Genomic DNA, 15,727 nt, shown 5'->3' with positions numbered 1-15,727 from the left:
TGCTTTGAATTGTTTTATTTCTTTGATGTCTAGTGGTCTTTCTGGTTGGAAGTGGCAAGATTAATGGCAAGAAGGGCCCGGATGAGTCAGTGATGCTGTCAGTGACATGGGCTGGCTCAGACAATATTCACAGAGATTCAACAGATCAAATGTCTGGTTTGGCCTGACTTGGAGATACCTGGCCAGCTGTGGACAGCATTCCCTGGCCAGAGGTCAGCCGCCTCCTCATCCTGGCCCTGGCAGAGTACCCAGCCGGCTACAGCAGTAATGCAGAGCCCATGAGACTGCTGCCTCTCTCCCTGGGGACCTCCCTGAGGCCCCTTGGGCTCGTGCAAGGGGCATTAGGATGCCCACTGTGACTTCAGCCATCCCCTGGATTAGCCAGGTCTCTGTTTCCTCAGGGCTGGTGGCTGATGGGAATATTCCAAGAGAAGTCAGTGGGAAGAATGGTACCTTGTGGGGCATTTGACGGGCCCTTAGGGTTATTTGAGGATGTGGATATCATCATTTGTTCATCCATCCATCCATTGACTCAACAAATGCATCATATTAGGCTCTGGGTGGGCACTGGAGACTTAGATGCATAAGATGACGTGTCTGTCCTTGAGGACTGTGCTTCCAGTCTAGTGACAGAGTAGATGGGGAATTTGTAGAGTGAACAGCAGAGACATGTACACTAATGGGAGTGTCCATGCTAGCTTTCCTGGTCGGGCAAGGGAAAAACTGGTCAGTGTGCTGAGGGGATCAGGATTGGCTTCCAGGAGGAGGAGGTTGTTAGAAATTCCCTGTAGGTGGATGAGATTGGTGAGGAGGAAGGAAGACATGCCAGGCAGAGGAGACACATGGGCAAAGTGATGTGGTGCAGAATAGCACAATGCCTCGGGTACCTGTAAGTGGTATGTCATGGCTGGAGCATAGAGCAGGCAGTGGTAAGGTGGGAATTAAGGGTGGAAGTAAGCCTTGAATCCCAGGCTAAGGAGTTTGAGCTTTATCTTGAAGACTTGGGGGCCATTGATGGTTTGGTTAGCTGGGGAATGGCCAGACACATTTTAAAAAGATCTCTGGATGCTATAATGAGGTGAATTGAGCAGCAAAACTAGAGGGAGGACCAGTTTCAAAGCCTAGAGGAGAAACTGGGGGGAGGGGTGTAGATTCAGGCATTGGTAGGGCCATGGATACTGAGGTTTTGCCGTCCACTTTGAGGGTTGGACACCCCAATTCTTGTGGCCGGGGGAGGTGGCCTGGCTCATGGCTTGTGGGCACCATGTTGCAGGTGGACACACACATCCACGCAGCTGCCTGCATGAACCAGAAGCACTTGCTGCGCTTTATCAAGCACACGTACAAGACAGAGCCTGACAGGACTGTGGCCGAGAAGCGGGGCCGGAAGATCACCCTGCGGCAGGTGTTCGACAGCCTGCACATGGACCCATATGATCTCACTGTCGATTCACTGGATGTCCATGCGGTGAGTGAGGTTCTGCCCTAGTGCCTCAAGCCATCCTGGTTGGGGACTCAACCTGCTGGAAGGAAGCCATGGTTGTGCCTGGAGAGAGGCTGGCGGTGTAAGCAGCTCTTTCTCTTCTAGCCATAGGAGATATAAGAGGTAGTTTGGCCTCAGGGAATAGCAGGGCCATGCGGTCGGAAAAAAGAGTGTGACTTGGAGTCAGACAGGTCCCCCTTCTAATTCTCCTTCTGCCAGGTAGGAGTTGGGTGCCCTTAAGCAGGTCACTTAAGCTTTCATTTCCTTGTTTATGAAATGGTGAATGCCATGTGCCTTGTTGATATTACGAAGTTATTAAAATTCTAAATGATGGTGCAGCTGCTATAGAAGACAGTGTGGAGTTTCCTCAAAAAGTTAAATGCAGAATTACTATTATATTCCAGCAATTCCACTTCCAGGAATATACCCAGAAGAATTGAAAGCAGGGACTAAAACAGATACTTGCACACCAGAGCTTATATAGCAGCACTATTCACAACAACCAGTAGGTGGAAATGACCCAAGTGTCCATCAGTAGATGAATGGATAAACAAGATGTGGTAGATACACACAATGGAATATTCTGCAGTCCTAAAAAGGAATGAAGTACTGATACCTGCTACAACATGGGTGAACCTCGAAAACATGCTAAGTCAGAAAAGCCAGACACAAAAGGACAGTGGGTATATGATTTATTCATATGAGGTACGTGGAATAGGCAAATTCATAGAGAGAGAGGGGTGGTTACCAGGGGCAACCAGGAGGAAGGGGTCATGGGGAGTTATTGTTTAATGGGTATAAAGTTTTAGTTTTACAAGATAGAGTGTTTAACTGCACACTTAAAAAACGGTTAAGATGATAAGTTTTGTGTTATATATATTTTACCACAATAAAAAAATCTTAGTAAAACAAATAAAACACTGAATAAAGTAATGTGGAGAAAGTGCCTGATGAAGTCAAAGCAGTAATAGACACCCTTTATTACTGATTGGTTAGTAGTCTGGTGTTTTCTGCTCACTCAGCCAGTGTTGCTCCTAGCTGTGGTTTCTTGGAGCACGAGATGCCTTGATCCTTCACAGAGGGCCTCAGTACAGGACCCTGGGGCTGACTGAGTGAGGAGACACATCATGGCCCCAGGACTTTCCAAGATTTCATGCAAGAGCTGACATAGAAGATAGCCATCAGCATGGCTGCACATAAGACCCCCTTGTAAAGGCCTGGAGAGAGAAATGTGTATGGTGGCTACAGAACAATGTGGTGATCTGTCTGGTGGTCTCCTCTCTCCAGGGCCGGCAGACATTCCATCGCTTTGACAAGTTCAACTCCAAATACAACCCTGTGGGGGCCAGTGAGCTGCGCGACCTATATTTGAAAACTGAAAACTACCTGGGAGGAGAGTACTTTGCTCGGATGGTCAAGGCGAGTGAGCCCTAGGCCTCTCCAAGCCCTCTTCCGATACCTGACAGCATCTACCTGCAGAGGGTGGGGGCGCTGCATAGCCTCCTGTTTTCCCCTCCCTGAATCCCCATCAGTCCACCATCCAGCTCAGGCAAGGCACAGGCATGCAGGAGCCCTGTGCGGTGGCCCAGGCTGCCAGCTCCCGAGCATGGGCACACTGGTGCTGCAGGTGCTGAATGCACGCCAGAGGAAGGGAGGGTATCCACCAGTGCTCACAGCAGCCAGGCTCACTGCCCTGTCTGCAGTCTGGATTTGGGGCAGCGTAGCTCCATTTGGAGGGGCTTCTGCTGCCTGGCCTGGTTAGACATGTGGCTGTGTAGACCACAGCCTTCCCCTCCCCCAGGCAGGAGCCTCTACTGAGGTGGAGGAGTAGTTACATGGCAGCAAGAGGATGTAGATCAGGCCTTCCCAGCCTGGGAGCAGGTGGTGAGGGAGCTGCAGGATCCGGCAGCTGGGGTGCTCTTGGGCTGACCTGAGCTCTTCTTGGTGCTAGGAGGTGGCCAGGGAGCTGGAGGAGAGCAAGTACCAGTACTCAGAGCCACGGCTGTCCATCTATGGCCGCAATCCCAAGGAGTGGCCCAAACTGGCCCGCTGGTTCATCCAGCACAAGGTCTACTCACCCAACATGCGCTGGATCATCCAGGTGCCCCGGATCTAGTAAGTGAGGTGGCCTGCTGTCTGCCCATGCCCTCTGGGGACACAGCCTATCCCTCATGGGCTGCTGAGTCTGTACTATTGCTGGTGGGGCCGGTTCTGGTGCCAGCTTGGGCCTCTCCTCCCTAGGGATTTTCCCATAGTGCGGGGGTGGTTGGCAAAGTTGTCCTTGTGACACTTAAACTCATTCTTTGAAGAACAAGCCCATGCAAAACCTAGCAGGAACTACTACCCATCTTCTCAATGGGGTTTGGGGGTGGATTATCCTTTTGCATGAGCCCCTGGGTATGAGTAACTTGATGGTGGCATTGCTGGCACTGGATTTCCATGGCTAGGACTCAGATGACCACTGTCCTCTTCCATCTGGCCAATGTGGGGCTCATGGTCCCTGCGTGGGCCGGGATATATGGTTTAAGGGAACTCAACTCAGTGGAGGAGAAATTTGAGAACGAAGAAATTTGAGAACTCATCTCTCAGACCTTTGGTCAGCCTGAGTCCCAGCACCCCACTCCAGCATGGCCTCTAGCTTGGAAAAGCTCTCTGATGGGCATGGGTGGGCGTTGACCAATGCCTAGCATTGCAGAACTTGCTGGGAGTTGGAGAGGAGGGGAAGGACCTGTGTTCAAGCCACATCTCTGACTCTACTCCGGGTGTTTAGATGGAAACACAAGTGGCCTGAGGAAGCGATGGGGTTGCTCTCCCACAGACCAACAGGGCTGGTAGGTTCACTTTAATCAGCAAGTCTCTGCTTCCCCCCAGTGACATATTTAGGTCAAAGAATCTGCTGCCAAGCTTTGGGAAGATGCTGGAGAATATCTTCCTGCCCCTTTTTGAGGCCACAATCAACCCCCAGGATCACCGAGAGCTTCATCTTTTCCTCAAATATGTAAGTGTGGGTGGTGCTTCAGGTGATGTGCCCAGTGGTAAAGGGAAGAGAAAATTCCAAGTGGGTTGGGTTAGGCTTCCCTTCTCAGATCCTGTCACTCTGTGCCCCAGGCAGGGGTGGCCGATCCCAAGAAACTGAATTTCCAAAATAATGAGTTTGCTCCAGGTAGCGGAAGTCCCCTTCTCCTCAGGGGCAGCCCTGGGATGTGGATAGGGTGCCAGGAAGACAGCAGTGGGGAAAGACTGAAGAGTCGGTTCCTGGCTGGGTGGTTCTGGAAAGACTGGATTCTGTCCCCAGAAGTGCCCAGCAGCACCCCCAGGTCTTTAGAAATGCAGACAATCAGTGCTCTTGCTTTTACCTCATAACAATGGTCCTCACGTCTTGTCTGGTTGAGTACACAAGCCCGACAACATGCATTTATCTGGCTAGTTATGGGAGAGGGGAAGAAGGGATAGAGGAGAAGTTAACCAGAAAGGGTATAAGTGGGGCAGGACCTGATCCCTCCCTCTGGGTTCCCAGAATGGAGATGGCTGTAGACAGTGAGAAGCAAGTTCAGTACCCCATGGAGGTTCTGGGGGTCTGACAGGGAGGGAGGCAGGGAAGGTTCTGGAGAGCTGGGGGCATGGGAAGGGGTGATGGAGTCTCTGTGTGTGTGTGTGTAGGGGGCTGCTAGGAAATGTTTGGGCAGGCTGAAGGACGTCATTGAATTTATGTTTTAGACAAACACCATGCTGACTGTTGTATGGAGAAAGGCCGGGAACACATGGTAGCTAAAGGTGGGGGGAAAGGGGCAAGATGAGAGCCAGGGGGCCTGCTCCAGCAGTAGAGACAGATGCCGGGGACTTGCACCAGCAGAACAGCTCACAGTTATTGAGTGTTTGCTGCCTGCCCAGTGATCCACACCATGACATGGTTTTGCTTCAGCTTCATGATTACCTGACTCCATGTCATTTTGTTGGTGTTTATGCTGGGCAGAATTATTACATGCTTGCTGTATGAAGCACTGTTAATGCTTCCACGGACTGTCTCATTTAATTCAGCCCAGTGAAGCTACTTGCTCCAATCTACATATGAGGAAATCACATGAGGCTCAAAAGTGGTAGAACTGGAATTCATATCCAGGTGTCTGATTCCCCAGCAGGTGTTATTACCCTCATGCTGTAGTGCCTCCCAAGTAGGAAAAGTGAGGCATATGCAGATGGCAGGCCAGGCCCATATGCAGTGGGCATGGTTACAGCATCGACAGGACCTGGGCAAAGCCTGAAGGTGAGCCCGAGGGAAGAATCTAGGGTGCCTCCCCAGTGCCCGGCTTTGTGGGAGAGTGGACCCTGTGCCTTCAGAGGTCACTAGAAGTGGGGGAAAAGCACGCTTGGGGAGGCGGAGAAGTTGGGGATTGGACATATTTTGTGCTTGAGGCCCTCCATCTGTTGAATACAAAGCTGAGAAGAGGGACTGTTGTTACCTCCATGTCAGGCCCTGGAGAGTTCAGGTAAGGCACAGGGCTAGTGAGTACAGAGCAGGGCTCAAGGGCCTCCCTGGCCCCCAGACCCATCCAGACCATGCTGGGAGCTGTGGTGGCAGCCATATCATTGCTTTTGACACGTGTTTCTATGACAGGGAAGATTCCGCAAAGACCCTCATGGTCCCTTGCTTCTCTGGGCACCTACTGCCCATATAGGAATGGCAGAGGCTGGCAGACCTGGCCAGGACTCCCCAGTTTGGGTCAGTTGTGGAGCAAGGTGGAGTCATTCAGAGGCTCCTTCCAAAGTGCTGTTGCGGCTGAGTAAAAGTGGGGGAGATGCGTTAGCAGAACTGCTCCTTTGTGCTGGCCGAGAGGCTGTATCTTCTGTAGGTACATGTTTGGTTAGGGGCTGGGAGCAGGTGACCAGGCAGCCAGTGACCAGGGTGGTGCCCCCAGGGGCAAAATTTGGGTCTCAGCTGAGGTGCAGCTACTGTGGAAAGACAGGAAGCTCAGAGGGAAGTTCCCAGGGAGGAGTTGGGGGACAGAGCACCTCCCTCCTGGGAACCACAGCTCACCCTCCAAGGGGCCCTCCTGGATGGGGCCCACCTTGACCTGTTTGTGAGGCACTGAGACTGGTTTCCTGTGGCCTCACCTGGTACATCCCAGGGGCATCCTCCACTCACAGCCCCAGAGACCAGACCCAGAGTCCATTTAGGTTCAGAGACTGGTTGTCTTGCGTAGGCAAGCTCCCTAAGCATTTTGGGTCTGGTTTGTTCATAGTCAAGCCTTCCCTCACAGGGTGGATCTGAGTGTTATATTAGCTGATGTGTGGTAAGTGCATAGGTCCTGCTGTATAGTTGGCCTGTCCCATTCCCCCTCACAGCTGTTGTCACTGCTGCTGATGGCAATTTCTGCTAGCTACCCTGCAGTGTTGGCCTTCTCCTTGGCACAGCAGAGGGATGGGTGGTGGGTGTGGCTGGTCCAGTCTGAGCTTCCCCTCTTACCATCACCACTACCACACTAGGGCTTCGCACTCTCCAGTCTGGCCTTCTGGCTACTTTTAGAAGCCACAGAGGGACAGGTTATGGCATCGTCCCCACTTCCGATCCCTGGGAGGAATGTGGCCTCAGTTAGGCTATGGGGTCCCCAGCTGACGGATGAACCTGGGAGGCTTGGCCCCCAAGGCCTTTGGCAGCTCATCTGCCTCAGCTTGATGCAGGACCCCTCCTCCTGCCCAGGTGACAGGGTTTGACAGCGTGGATGATGAATCCAAGCACAGCGACCACATGTTCTCAGACAAGAGCCCCAACCCAGACATCTGGACCAGTGAGCAGAACCCGCCCTACAGCTACTACCTGTACTACATGTATGCCAACATCATGGTGCTCAACAACCTCCGCAGGTGGGTGAGCCCAGCCCCTGCACACACGTCTGTGTGCCCTCACACCTCACACCCGGGGCCATGCCCCAGCACACAACACAGGTCACAGTATTCACAGAGCCGTGCACACATGCAGGCATGCTGCTATGCCGCAGACATGATCGTACAACACAGCCAGACTTTATGCCCGTACACACACGTGTGCATACATATACCCACCAAGAGCTATGCGTGTATCTGTTCATCCCTGATATGATACAGACATGGGACATGCCAACACACACGCATGTTCTTTCCACCGCACCAATAGTGTGCACACATGCATCTATCCATGCAACCAATTATTGTATGTGACAGGCACTGTCCCAGGCACTAGACATCTAACAGAGAACAAAGTAGACTAAATCCACGCCCTCGTGGAGCTCACATCACTATCCTATCTGCACAGGCTCCCACCAGTGCTCACACACCCAGGGCACGTAAGGCAGGAGTTGGGTGCCCAGAGCAGCAGACACTGAGCTGTTCATCCCCACCCCCTTGCAAGTCTAGCCTCCCTCCTGCCCCTGCTGGGCCATGGGGCCTCTCTGGCTCAGCCTAAGCCAGTGCAGCCTGTGGAGGTTTCGGATGGACCATGATTGAGAGGAGATGGCCTGGTGTTGGGGTGGGGCAGTCCAGGCTGAGCTGCTGGAGGGAGGGGCTTAAGTTCTAGCTCTAGCTGACCTGCCCAGGGGTTTTGAATGCCTGACTCCACCCTCTGGGTTTGCCCATTTTTATGACAAAGTGGTTGGACTCCATGGTTTCACATGGCCTTTGCTGCTCTGAAGGTCTGTGAATCTAGGCTACAAGACCTGGTAAAGAGGGGAAGGTCAGTAGTGGACGGGGACACAGCAAGTTCTCTTTCTACCACTAGGTCCCCTTTCTGTTCCCCAGAGATGGCATCTTTTGGTTCTGAAGATCACTGGACCTGGCTCTCTGTATTTTGGAGGGTGGGGTGGTAGTTTCCAGAGTGCCCTGTGTCAGCTGTGTTGACTCTCCCACGGGTGACTGTCTTCCCTGGAGTAGGTCCTGAGCTAGGAGTACATGCCCCAGGCCTGTGCGGCCCTACGTACAGTGGACCAGGGGTCCTTACTGACTAAGAGCCTCACTTCTGCAGGGAACGAGGCCTGAGCACTTTCTTGTTCCGGCCTCACTGTGGAGAGTCTGGCTCCATCACCCACCTGGTGTCTGCGTTCCTGACTGCTGACAACATTTCCCATGGGCTACTCCTCAAGAAGGTAACCAGACCACTCACGGAAACCTGCCCTGCAATGATGGTCCTGCCATGGGCTCCCCTGGGGAGGAGTGGGATCGATTGGGCTCCTGTCTGCCTTCTGGGAGGCTCTGGCCAGTGACGTTAAAAGGCTGGCGCCTTTTTCTGGGTTGGGCTGTCTGTAGTCATCTTGGTTTCATATTTATCATATTTAATTATGAAAAGAATATAATCAAACATATTGCGATTTGGATCTTCCAAAAGATGGAGAAATGGAAAAAACAAACATTATTGCAATTACTTTAAAAGAAATAGCCATTATTAGCTTTTTGGGATTTCTAATTCTCATCTTTTTTTTTTTTTTACCAGAGCAGATTTCGAATGTGCTTATTATGAGCACAGATTTTGTTTTGTTTTGGTTCTACTTTGTCCTTTAACTTTATATAACAAGCATTTTTCTGTGCTGCAACATTTATGCTCCTCATCCTAAAGGCTGTTGGAAGGATGGCCCACCACTTGGATGGTCTATAATTGATTCAGCTAGTCTCTGATTATTCGACAGAGTCTATCAAATTTTTGCTTGTGTAAATAATACAACCATGCACTCTGCCCATTTGGTCTTCTCCATATTTTGGATCACTTCCATAAGAAAGATGTTTGCTCAAGCTCCTCTGGTGCCTCTTGTGTCCTGGGGAGGTCTAATTGTGTGTCACAATTCCGTGGGCGGAGGGTGTTACATCAGAAAACCACTCTAGCCCAGTCAGGTCTGCCCCTTCCCATCTCCGAGGAGCCAGAGTGTTTACAGACTCATCCTGGGTGTTTGTGGTCAAAGCAACATAACAAAAGCCCAGCATCTCCTGGGCTGACCCACTGGGGGCAGTACCTGGGGGAGGGGAGCAGAGTATGTAGCCTGGGGTCAGTTTGGAGCCTTGCAGCTGCCTTCTTGCCCTGAGCTGTGCCTTGTCTGGAGCCAAGAGGGCGAGCTCCCAACAGTAGGTGGAGGGCAGCCCAGGAGGAGAGGGGCATGTGATGTATCAGATGAACATAGAGGTGGGGAAGGGGAGGTGGGGATCTGGGTCTGTTGGCTTCAGGGAGCTCTGTTACACAGACACTAGCCGGACCTGGTTTCCACTGATGAATGCTCCTTCCCTCCCTTCTCTGGCGCTTGTCACCTGAGTTTGGTGGTTCTTTTGCAGAGTCCGGTGTTGCAGTATCTCTACTACCTTGCTCAGATCCCCATTGCCATGTCTCCTCTTAGCAACAACAGTCTGTTCCTTGAATATTCCAAAAACCCTCTGAGGGAATTCCTGCACAAGGGACTCCATGTTTCTCTCTCCACTGACGACCCCATGCAGTTCCACTATACAAAGGTGAGGATGTTAGGTGCCCCAGCCAGCCCTGGTCTGCCCTCCCAACTGCACACACTGGAGCACACACTCAGTTCTGCTTTTGGGGTGGGGTTGGTGCCCAGTGAAGGCAAGAGATAAGCTCCTGGGGAGCAAAAAGTGTTTCTTCCAGGAGCCCTGTCTTTGGAGTCCTTGAACCCATGAAGGCACAATTTTATTTTTTTGCCTTCTCCATTTTCCCTTTCTTTGGCATTTACTATCTCCATGATGTTGGTAAAGTTACTTGATCTCTATCTTATTCCTCTTCATCTGTAAAATAGGGATGAAATTGTCTCTATGTCTACCTCTGCTTTATTGTGAGGATCCATTAAGATAATGAACCAGAGTCTAACAGAGTGTCTGAATATAGCATGTATTCAAAATGTTAGTTAACATTTTAATACTATTATTATTATTATTAATTATTATTATTCTACTCTGGATCTGTAGGGCCAGGAAAGAGGAAGGGAAAGGCAATATCATGCATGGGGACCAGCCATTGATTAGTAAAAACAGAAGTGCCCGAGTCGTCTAGGACAGGCTCTCCAAGCTTTTGGTCACAGGACCCCTTTATAAGCTTTAAGAATTAAAGGCCCTCGGAAAGCTGTTGATTACATAAGCTATATCTAGTGATATTTAAGTGTGTTAGAAACTAATTTGAAATTGAAAAATATTAACTCATTTAAAACTAACATTAACAAGGTTGTGTGTGTCTGGGGGTGGCTCAGTTGGTTAAGCATCTAACTCTTGATTTCAGCTCAGACCATGGTCTCACCATTCGTGGGATTGAGCCCTGCATTGGGCTCTGCACAGACAGTGTAGAGCCTGCTTGGGATTCTCTCTCTCTCTCTCTCTCTCTCTCTCTCTGCCCCTCCCCTGCTCATTCTCCGTCTCCCAAAATAAATACATAAACTTAAAAAGTAACTTTAACAAACCTACCAAATGTTAACATAAATAGCAATTTTTATGGAAACTAGTCATATTGTCCAAAAGCAATCGGTTGTGATGCCTTGTTTTTTATCAAAGTATATGAAGAAAATCTTGCCTCACAAAGGTACATAGTTGGAAGAGGGATGACCTTTCAAAAGGCCTTCAGGACCTTGGATCACATTTTGAGAACTGCTGCTCTAGGTTACAGAGGCAGTGGGGGTGTCCGAGCAGTAATGGGAGAGCTTATGATCGATGGTAGACATTTCACATCCTAGGAGGTAAGGCAGAAAGCACAGCTCAAACCCAAATCCTTTTGGGATTACTGTCTCACTACTTGGTAATTTCTCATTCTTATTTAAGGTTCCAGCTTTGCTCTTAATACTTTATTCAGATTCACTTTTATTTTGGGGCAATCTTAAGAAAGTGATGTTAAATAAAAAGAAAAGCTACAAAGCAGGTACTAAACATGTACACGCCCAGGGTGATTGTCGCAGTGGAACAGAGGCTGGCATCCGCATGACTTCACAGGGCTTCAAACATGTGCTGGCCAACAAATCAACGTGTAGGGGTTCTTTGACATATCTCTTTGGAAACCTGAGAATTCACCAAAGATGATCTTACAAGTTCATAATTTAAGGGGGTGGGAATGTTGTTTGGTTTTCCAGGTGGCAGACATTAAAGAAAAATTAGATCTGCAATGTCTGTCTGATGTTTCTAGCTTTGGGAATATGTGAAGGATTGAAATGGATATCCTACCATCTCATATATTTGCTTTTTGGGGGGGCGGATCTAGGAAGCACTTATGGAAGAATATGCAATTGCCGCTCAAGTGTGGAAGCTGAGCACGTGTGACCTGTGTGAAATCGCCAGGAACAGCGTGCTGCAGAGTGGCCTCTCCCATCAGGTATGGTGTGTGATGGCACTGCCTTCTGTCCCTCTTGTCCCTTCAACACACATACAATGGGTGCCTGCTGCATGTTAGGCACTTTCTAGGCTCTGAGATCCGTGAGGATGACAAGCAGGGTGAACGCTGAAACTCTCTAGGGGAGACCCCTGAATTTTCAAGGCTGCTCTTTCACCCTTTCACACCTCAAACATGACCTCCTCCGAGAGACCCTCCCTGATCACCATTCTACCACAGCCACACACTTGCCATCATTCTCCAGCCCTTTAATCTGTTTTTCTTCATAACATTTATTACTACTGACATTGTAATATGTAGTTATGTGTTTTCCCGTCTTTCCTTCCAGAATGTAAGTTCCATTAGACGGTTTTGTTCAGCATTATACCCCTAGGGCATAGAATAGTCCCTGGCACATAGTAGGCACTCGGTATTTTTTCGATAGTGAATAGTACCTACACTGAGTAAAACATTGTAGGGATGGGACCTGGACATCAGTAATTTTTTTTATAGTTCCCTAGGTGATTCTGATGTGGAGCCAGGGTTGAGAACCATTTCTCTACGTGGTGTCTTAGGCTCCTGGGTACCTCCCTGGGGTGGTGTCACTGGTACAGTAAGAAGCCGCATCGGTGCTGCTCTTATTGGATGCTGATGCAGAGAAGAGCTAAACGTTCATGATTCAATTGTACAGACCCGCTTCCTAAGACTGTCCCTGTCAGCTCTCAGGAGGGACTGAGAGTCTTCTTGCCTTCATCTTGCCTTCTTCATTGCCAGCAGCTCCTGGAGGTCTTATCTTTTTCTTGTGGTCAAGGAAAGCATAGTCAGAAATGAAGGGAATGAGTGTGGGCATCAGGGTGACATGCTCGAGCACATGGGCCAGCAGGAATTTTTAAGAACCCTGTGGGGAACGATGTCCTGGTGAAGGACCAGCTTCAGGGGACTGGTTTGATTTGGTGTGGCTAATGTCAAAGCTGCCGTAGGGATATAGAAAATAAACCTAAGGTATATGGTTTCATTTGTACTTCTCTGGTTCCACAGGAGAAGCAAAAGTTTCTGGGACAAAATTATTATAAAGAAGGACCTGAAGGAAATGATATCCGAAAGACAAATGTTGCTCAGATTCGGATGGCGTTCCGATACGAGACCTTATGCAATGAGCTCAGCTTCCTGTCTGATGCCATGAAATCAGAAGAGATCACAGCTCTGACCAAATAGGTCCAGCAGTGGACAATGCATTTTAACTTTCTGGTTTAATTTCAAGTTTGCTGCGATTAACAGTGGTCAAGATACCAAACTAGGACTGTCCTCCATGTAGAGGATGCCTCTGACTAGTGATTTCGGTTGTACTGTTCACTTTAAGATCTAACATGCCCACTTCTGTTAGTATTTCTGAGTAGTAGATGGTGACTCCTCCTTGGGGATCTGGGAGCTGGACACTTGTCTGTACTCATTCCTAATTTCCCAAATATGTCTCTTGAAACAGCTAGTGCTTGCATTGTTGGGGCCAGGATCTTGCAAGGTCCAGTGCCTACTGACATGAGGTCTGTGTGGTTTTCTGCCAAAATCCTCTATAGACCCTGCAGGCTAGTTGGTAGCTGTTCATTTCAGCCTCTGGCTGGCTGCCTTAAACAAAATCAATTTCAAAGCTCCCTTTCATAAAGGAACTACTTTGAGAGAATTAAAATAGAAAATTTCCTTCTTGACAATTTGCATTTTTTATGTATTTCTTAAAATGTTTTACTTAGCCCTCCTATTTAGGAAGCCACATACGCACATTGAACCAATTGCTTCTGTTCTGTGTCTTGGTTTTCTCATCTGAAAAGTACGGGTTTGGACTAGATGAGTAGTTCTCAAATGTTCTGTGAATGCCCCCCATCCTGGACCACTTCAGGAGGAGGGGGAGGGCAGGGGGAGTGAGGTTCTGGATGCCACTTTCTTCAAAGCAACTCTTTCATCACTTTTACACTGGGGCTTCTACATATTTTCATTTGAACTACGGACTTTGGAAAACATAGGATTAGATGATCCCTGTTCCTTTTGGTTCTAATATTTTGACTATAGCCCAATTACCATTTTACTTATGAAAAGTTAGGGCCAGAGAGGTGAAATTTGCTTAAGGTCACACAGCTAATAAGTAATAGGACCAGAACTACTTTCCCTACTCCTCCTAATCCAGTCCTTTTCCCCACTGTTCCATTAGGCCTCACAGATGTTAAATTTTACCAGTGTAACCTGTGCATTTTTTTAAGGTGAAATTTCTCCCTTACCTAACATGCAGACTTCTTTAGAAGATATAAGTGGTCCCAGGGGCCAGGTAGAAATTATTTTTAAGACCAAACTGAATTTAAGCTTTACCAATGTACTCTTCATCTGTGTTACTAGTGCCTGGTACATAGTAGGTGCTCAATAAATGTACATTGAATAACTGAATGAATTTCTCTTTTGGCAATTTTTTTAAGGATATGTGCTCCAAGTATGCAACAAGCTGCTCAAGGACCTTTCTATTTCTGTGGGCAAATGCAGATTATGACAAGCCTTTCTAAATTATTATAGACTTAGAAGAACTCTATTTTTGCCTGTGAAGATGCTTATTTGACTTTAGATGGTCTTGTCCTGTGACTTTATAATGCTTATCCCCTCTACCGATTAACTCAGCATACGGAACAATAAATGTAGTCTTTTTATTAGGCAGACATGTATGCTATCTTCCAGCTAATGATGAAACTAACTGAAAACCCAGTATTTATCTTACACATTCATTATTTTTGAAAAGGCCCCATTTGTATACATTTGTCCTAACTCAGCAATTATTGTACAGTTTTTAATTGTCATTTTATCTGTACCAAGTATTTGTTTTTAATTATTAAATAAATGTCTCAATAATTTAAAACTATTTCAAGTTAATACTATTTAAAGCAAAACAAATGAAGAAACAAAAAGCAGAATCAGACCTATAAATAGAGAACTGATGGTTGCCAGAGGGAATGGGGTGGGAGCATGGGTAACACAGGAAGGGGAGTGGTAGACACAAGCTTCCAGTTATGGAATAAGTCACAGGAATAAAATGCACAGCATCGGAAATAAGTCAATGATATTGTAATAGCACTGTATGGTAACAGATGGTAGCTACACGTGTGGTGAGCATAGCATAACATACAGAGAAGTTGAATCACGATGTTGTACACCCAAAACTAATGTAGCCTTGTGTGTCAACTATACTGAAATAAAAACAATTTTTAAAAAAGATTGGGCATCATGAAAAGTTATAAGTAACAACTACCAATTTATCTTTTACTAAGACTCAGACATAGATGACGTTTATAATGAATACTCAAAAATTTTAAACTGAAGCTCACTAGACCCAGAAGGTGGACCTTTGCTACCTTTTTTCTCTAATTTCTGGCCTGTTACAGTTCCTGAGTAAAACCACACGTGTTCCCTTTCCCTGGATATTACTTTAATCTGTTCAGCCACCATGTATTCGATTTTACCTGTCCTGCAAACTTTTCAGACACCTTTTTCGGTAGCGCTTTGCTCTTTTATCTCATCACTGTACCTAATTGGCTTTGGCCTTTTGCAGGGGCGTGGGGTGGGTGGGGGATGAATCCCTACTTTCTTTTGTGTTCACAGGTGGAATCAAAGGCTATTGTATACTAGCCCATGTTTGTAAAAGAACAAATTTCGAAGCAGGTTATCCCTTGCTATAAAAGCCTCAAGTTCATGTATGTGTCACTCCAAACTGCATTGTTGAGATGATCAATAACATTGCTCTTTGCCACATGAAAACCAATCACAGCTCCTGGGTTGGTATGTACCAAGGTGAGTCCTGGGCCTTTACTTCCTTTTATCTTGAATTAAAGCAGAGTTGAAAGCACATCTCTCTGGCTTTCTCTTTACTTGTTTCTGAGTCCTCCACTGGAATATTCATCTTTTTTTGG

The 15,727-nt window shown here is 47.9% G+C and overlaps 1 protein-coding gene across 9 annotated transcripts in view; it reads left to right on the top strand.

Annotated features, from left to right (window-relative positions):
* Positions 1-15,661, top strand: part of AMPD3 (adenosine monophosphate deaminase 3) — a 48,541-nt gene extending 32,880 nt beyond the window's left edge. For 8 of the 9 annotated variants that reach the window (XM_078433210.2, XM_078433211.2, XM_078433212.2 and 5 more), the window contains 9 exons: positions 1,274-1,468; positions 2,771-2,902; positions 3,435-3,598; positions 4,355-4,481; positions 7,182-7,345; positions 8,478-8,598; positions 9,770-9,943; positions 11,682-11,792; positions 12,828-14,754. In XM_078433210.2, the coding sequence (XP_078289336.2) occupies positions 1,274-1,468; positions 2,771-2,902; positions 3,435-3,598; positions 4,355-4,481; positions 7,182-7,345; positions 8,478-8,598; positions 9,770-9,943; positions 11,682-11,792; positions 12,828-13,004 (1,365 nt within the window). In that variant the 3' untranslated portion in view covers positions 13,005-14,754. Of the gene's footprint in view, positions 1-1,273; positions 1,469-2,770; positions 2,903-3,434; positions 3,599-4,354; positions 4,482-7,181; positions 7,346-8,477; positions 8,599-9,769; positions 9,944-11,681; positions 11,793-12,827; positions 14,755-15,419 lie in introns of those variants that run through there. The other variant, XM_078433214.2, reaches the window with a different exon arrangement.
* Positions 15,662-15,727: the final 66 nt, after the last annotated feature.

Source organism: Panthera onca, chromosome D1, assembly GCF_046562875.1.
Source record: "Panthera onca isolate mPanOnc1 chromosome D1, mPanOnc1 haplotype 2, whole genome shotgun sequence".
NCBI classification, from domain to species: domain Eukaryota; kingdom Metazoa; phylum Chordata; class Mammalia; order Carnivora; family Felidae; genus Panthera; species Panthera onca.
Note: the sequence above shows the minus strand (reverse complement) of the source record. Positions and strands in the feature narration are given on the sequence as shown.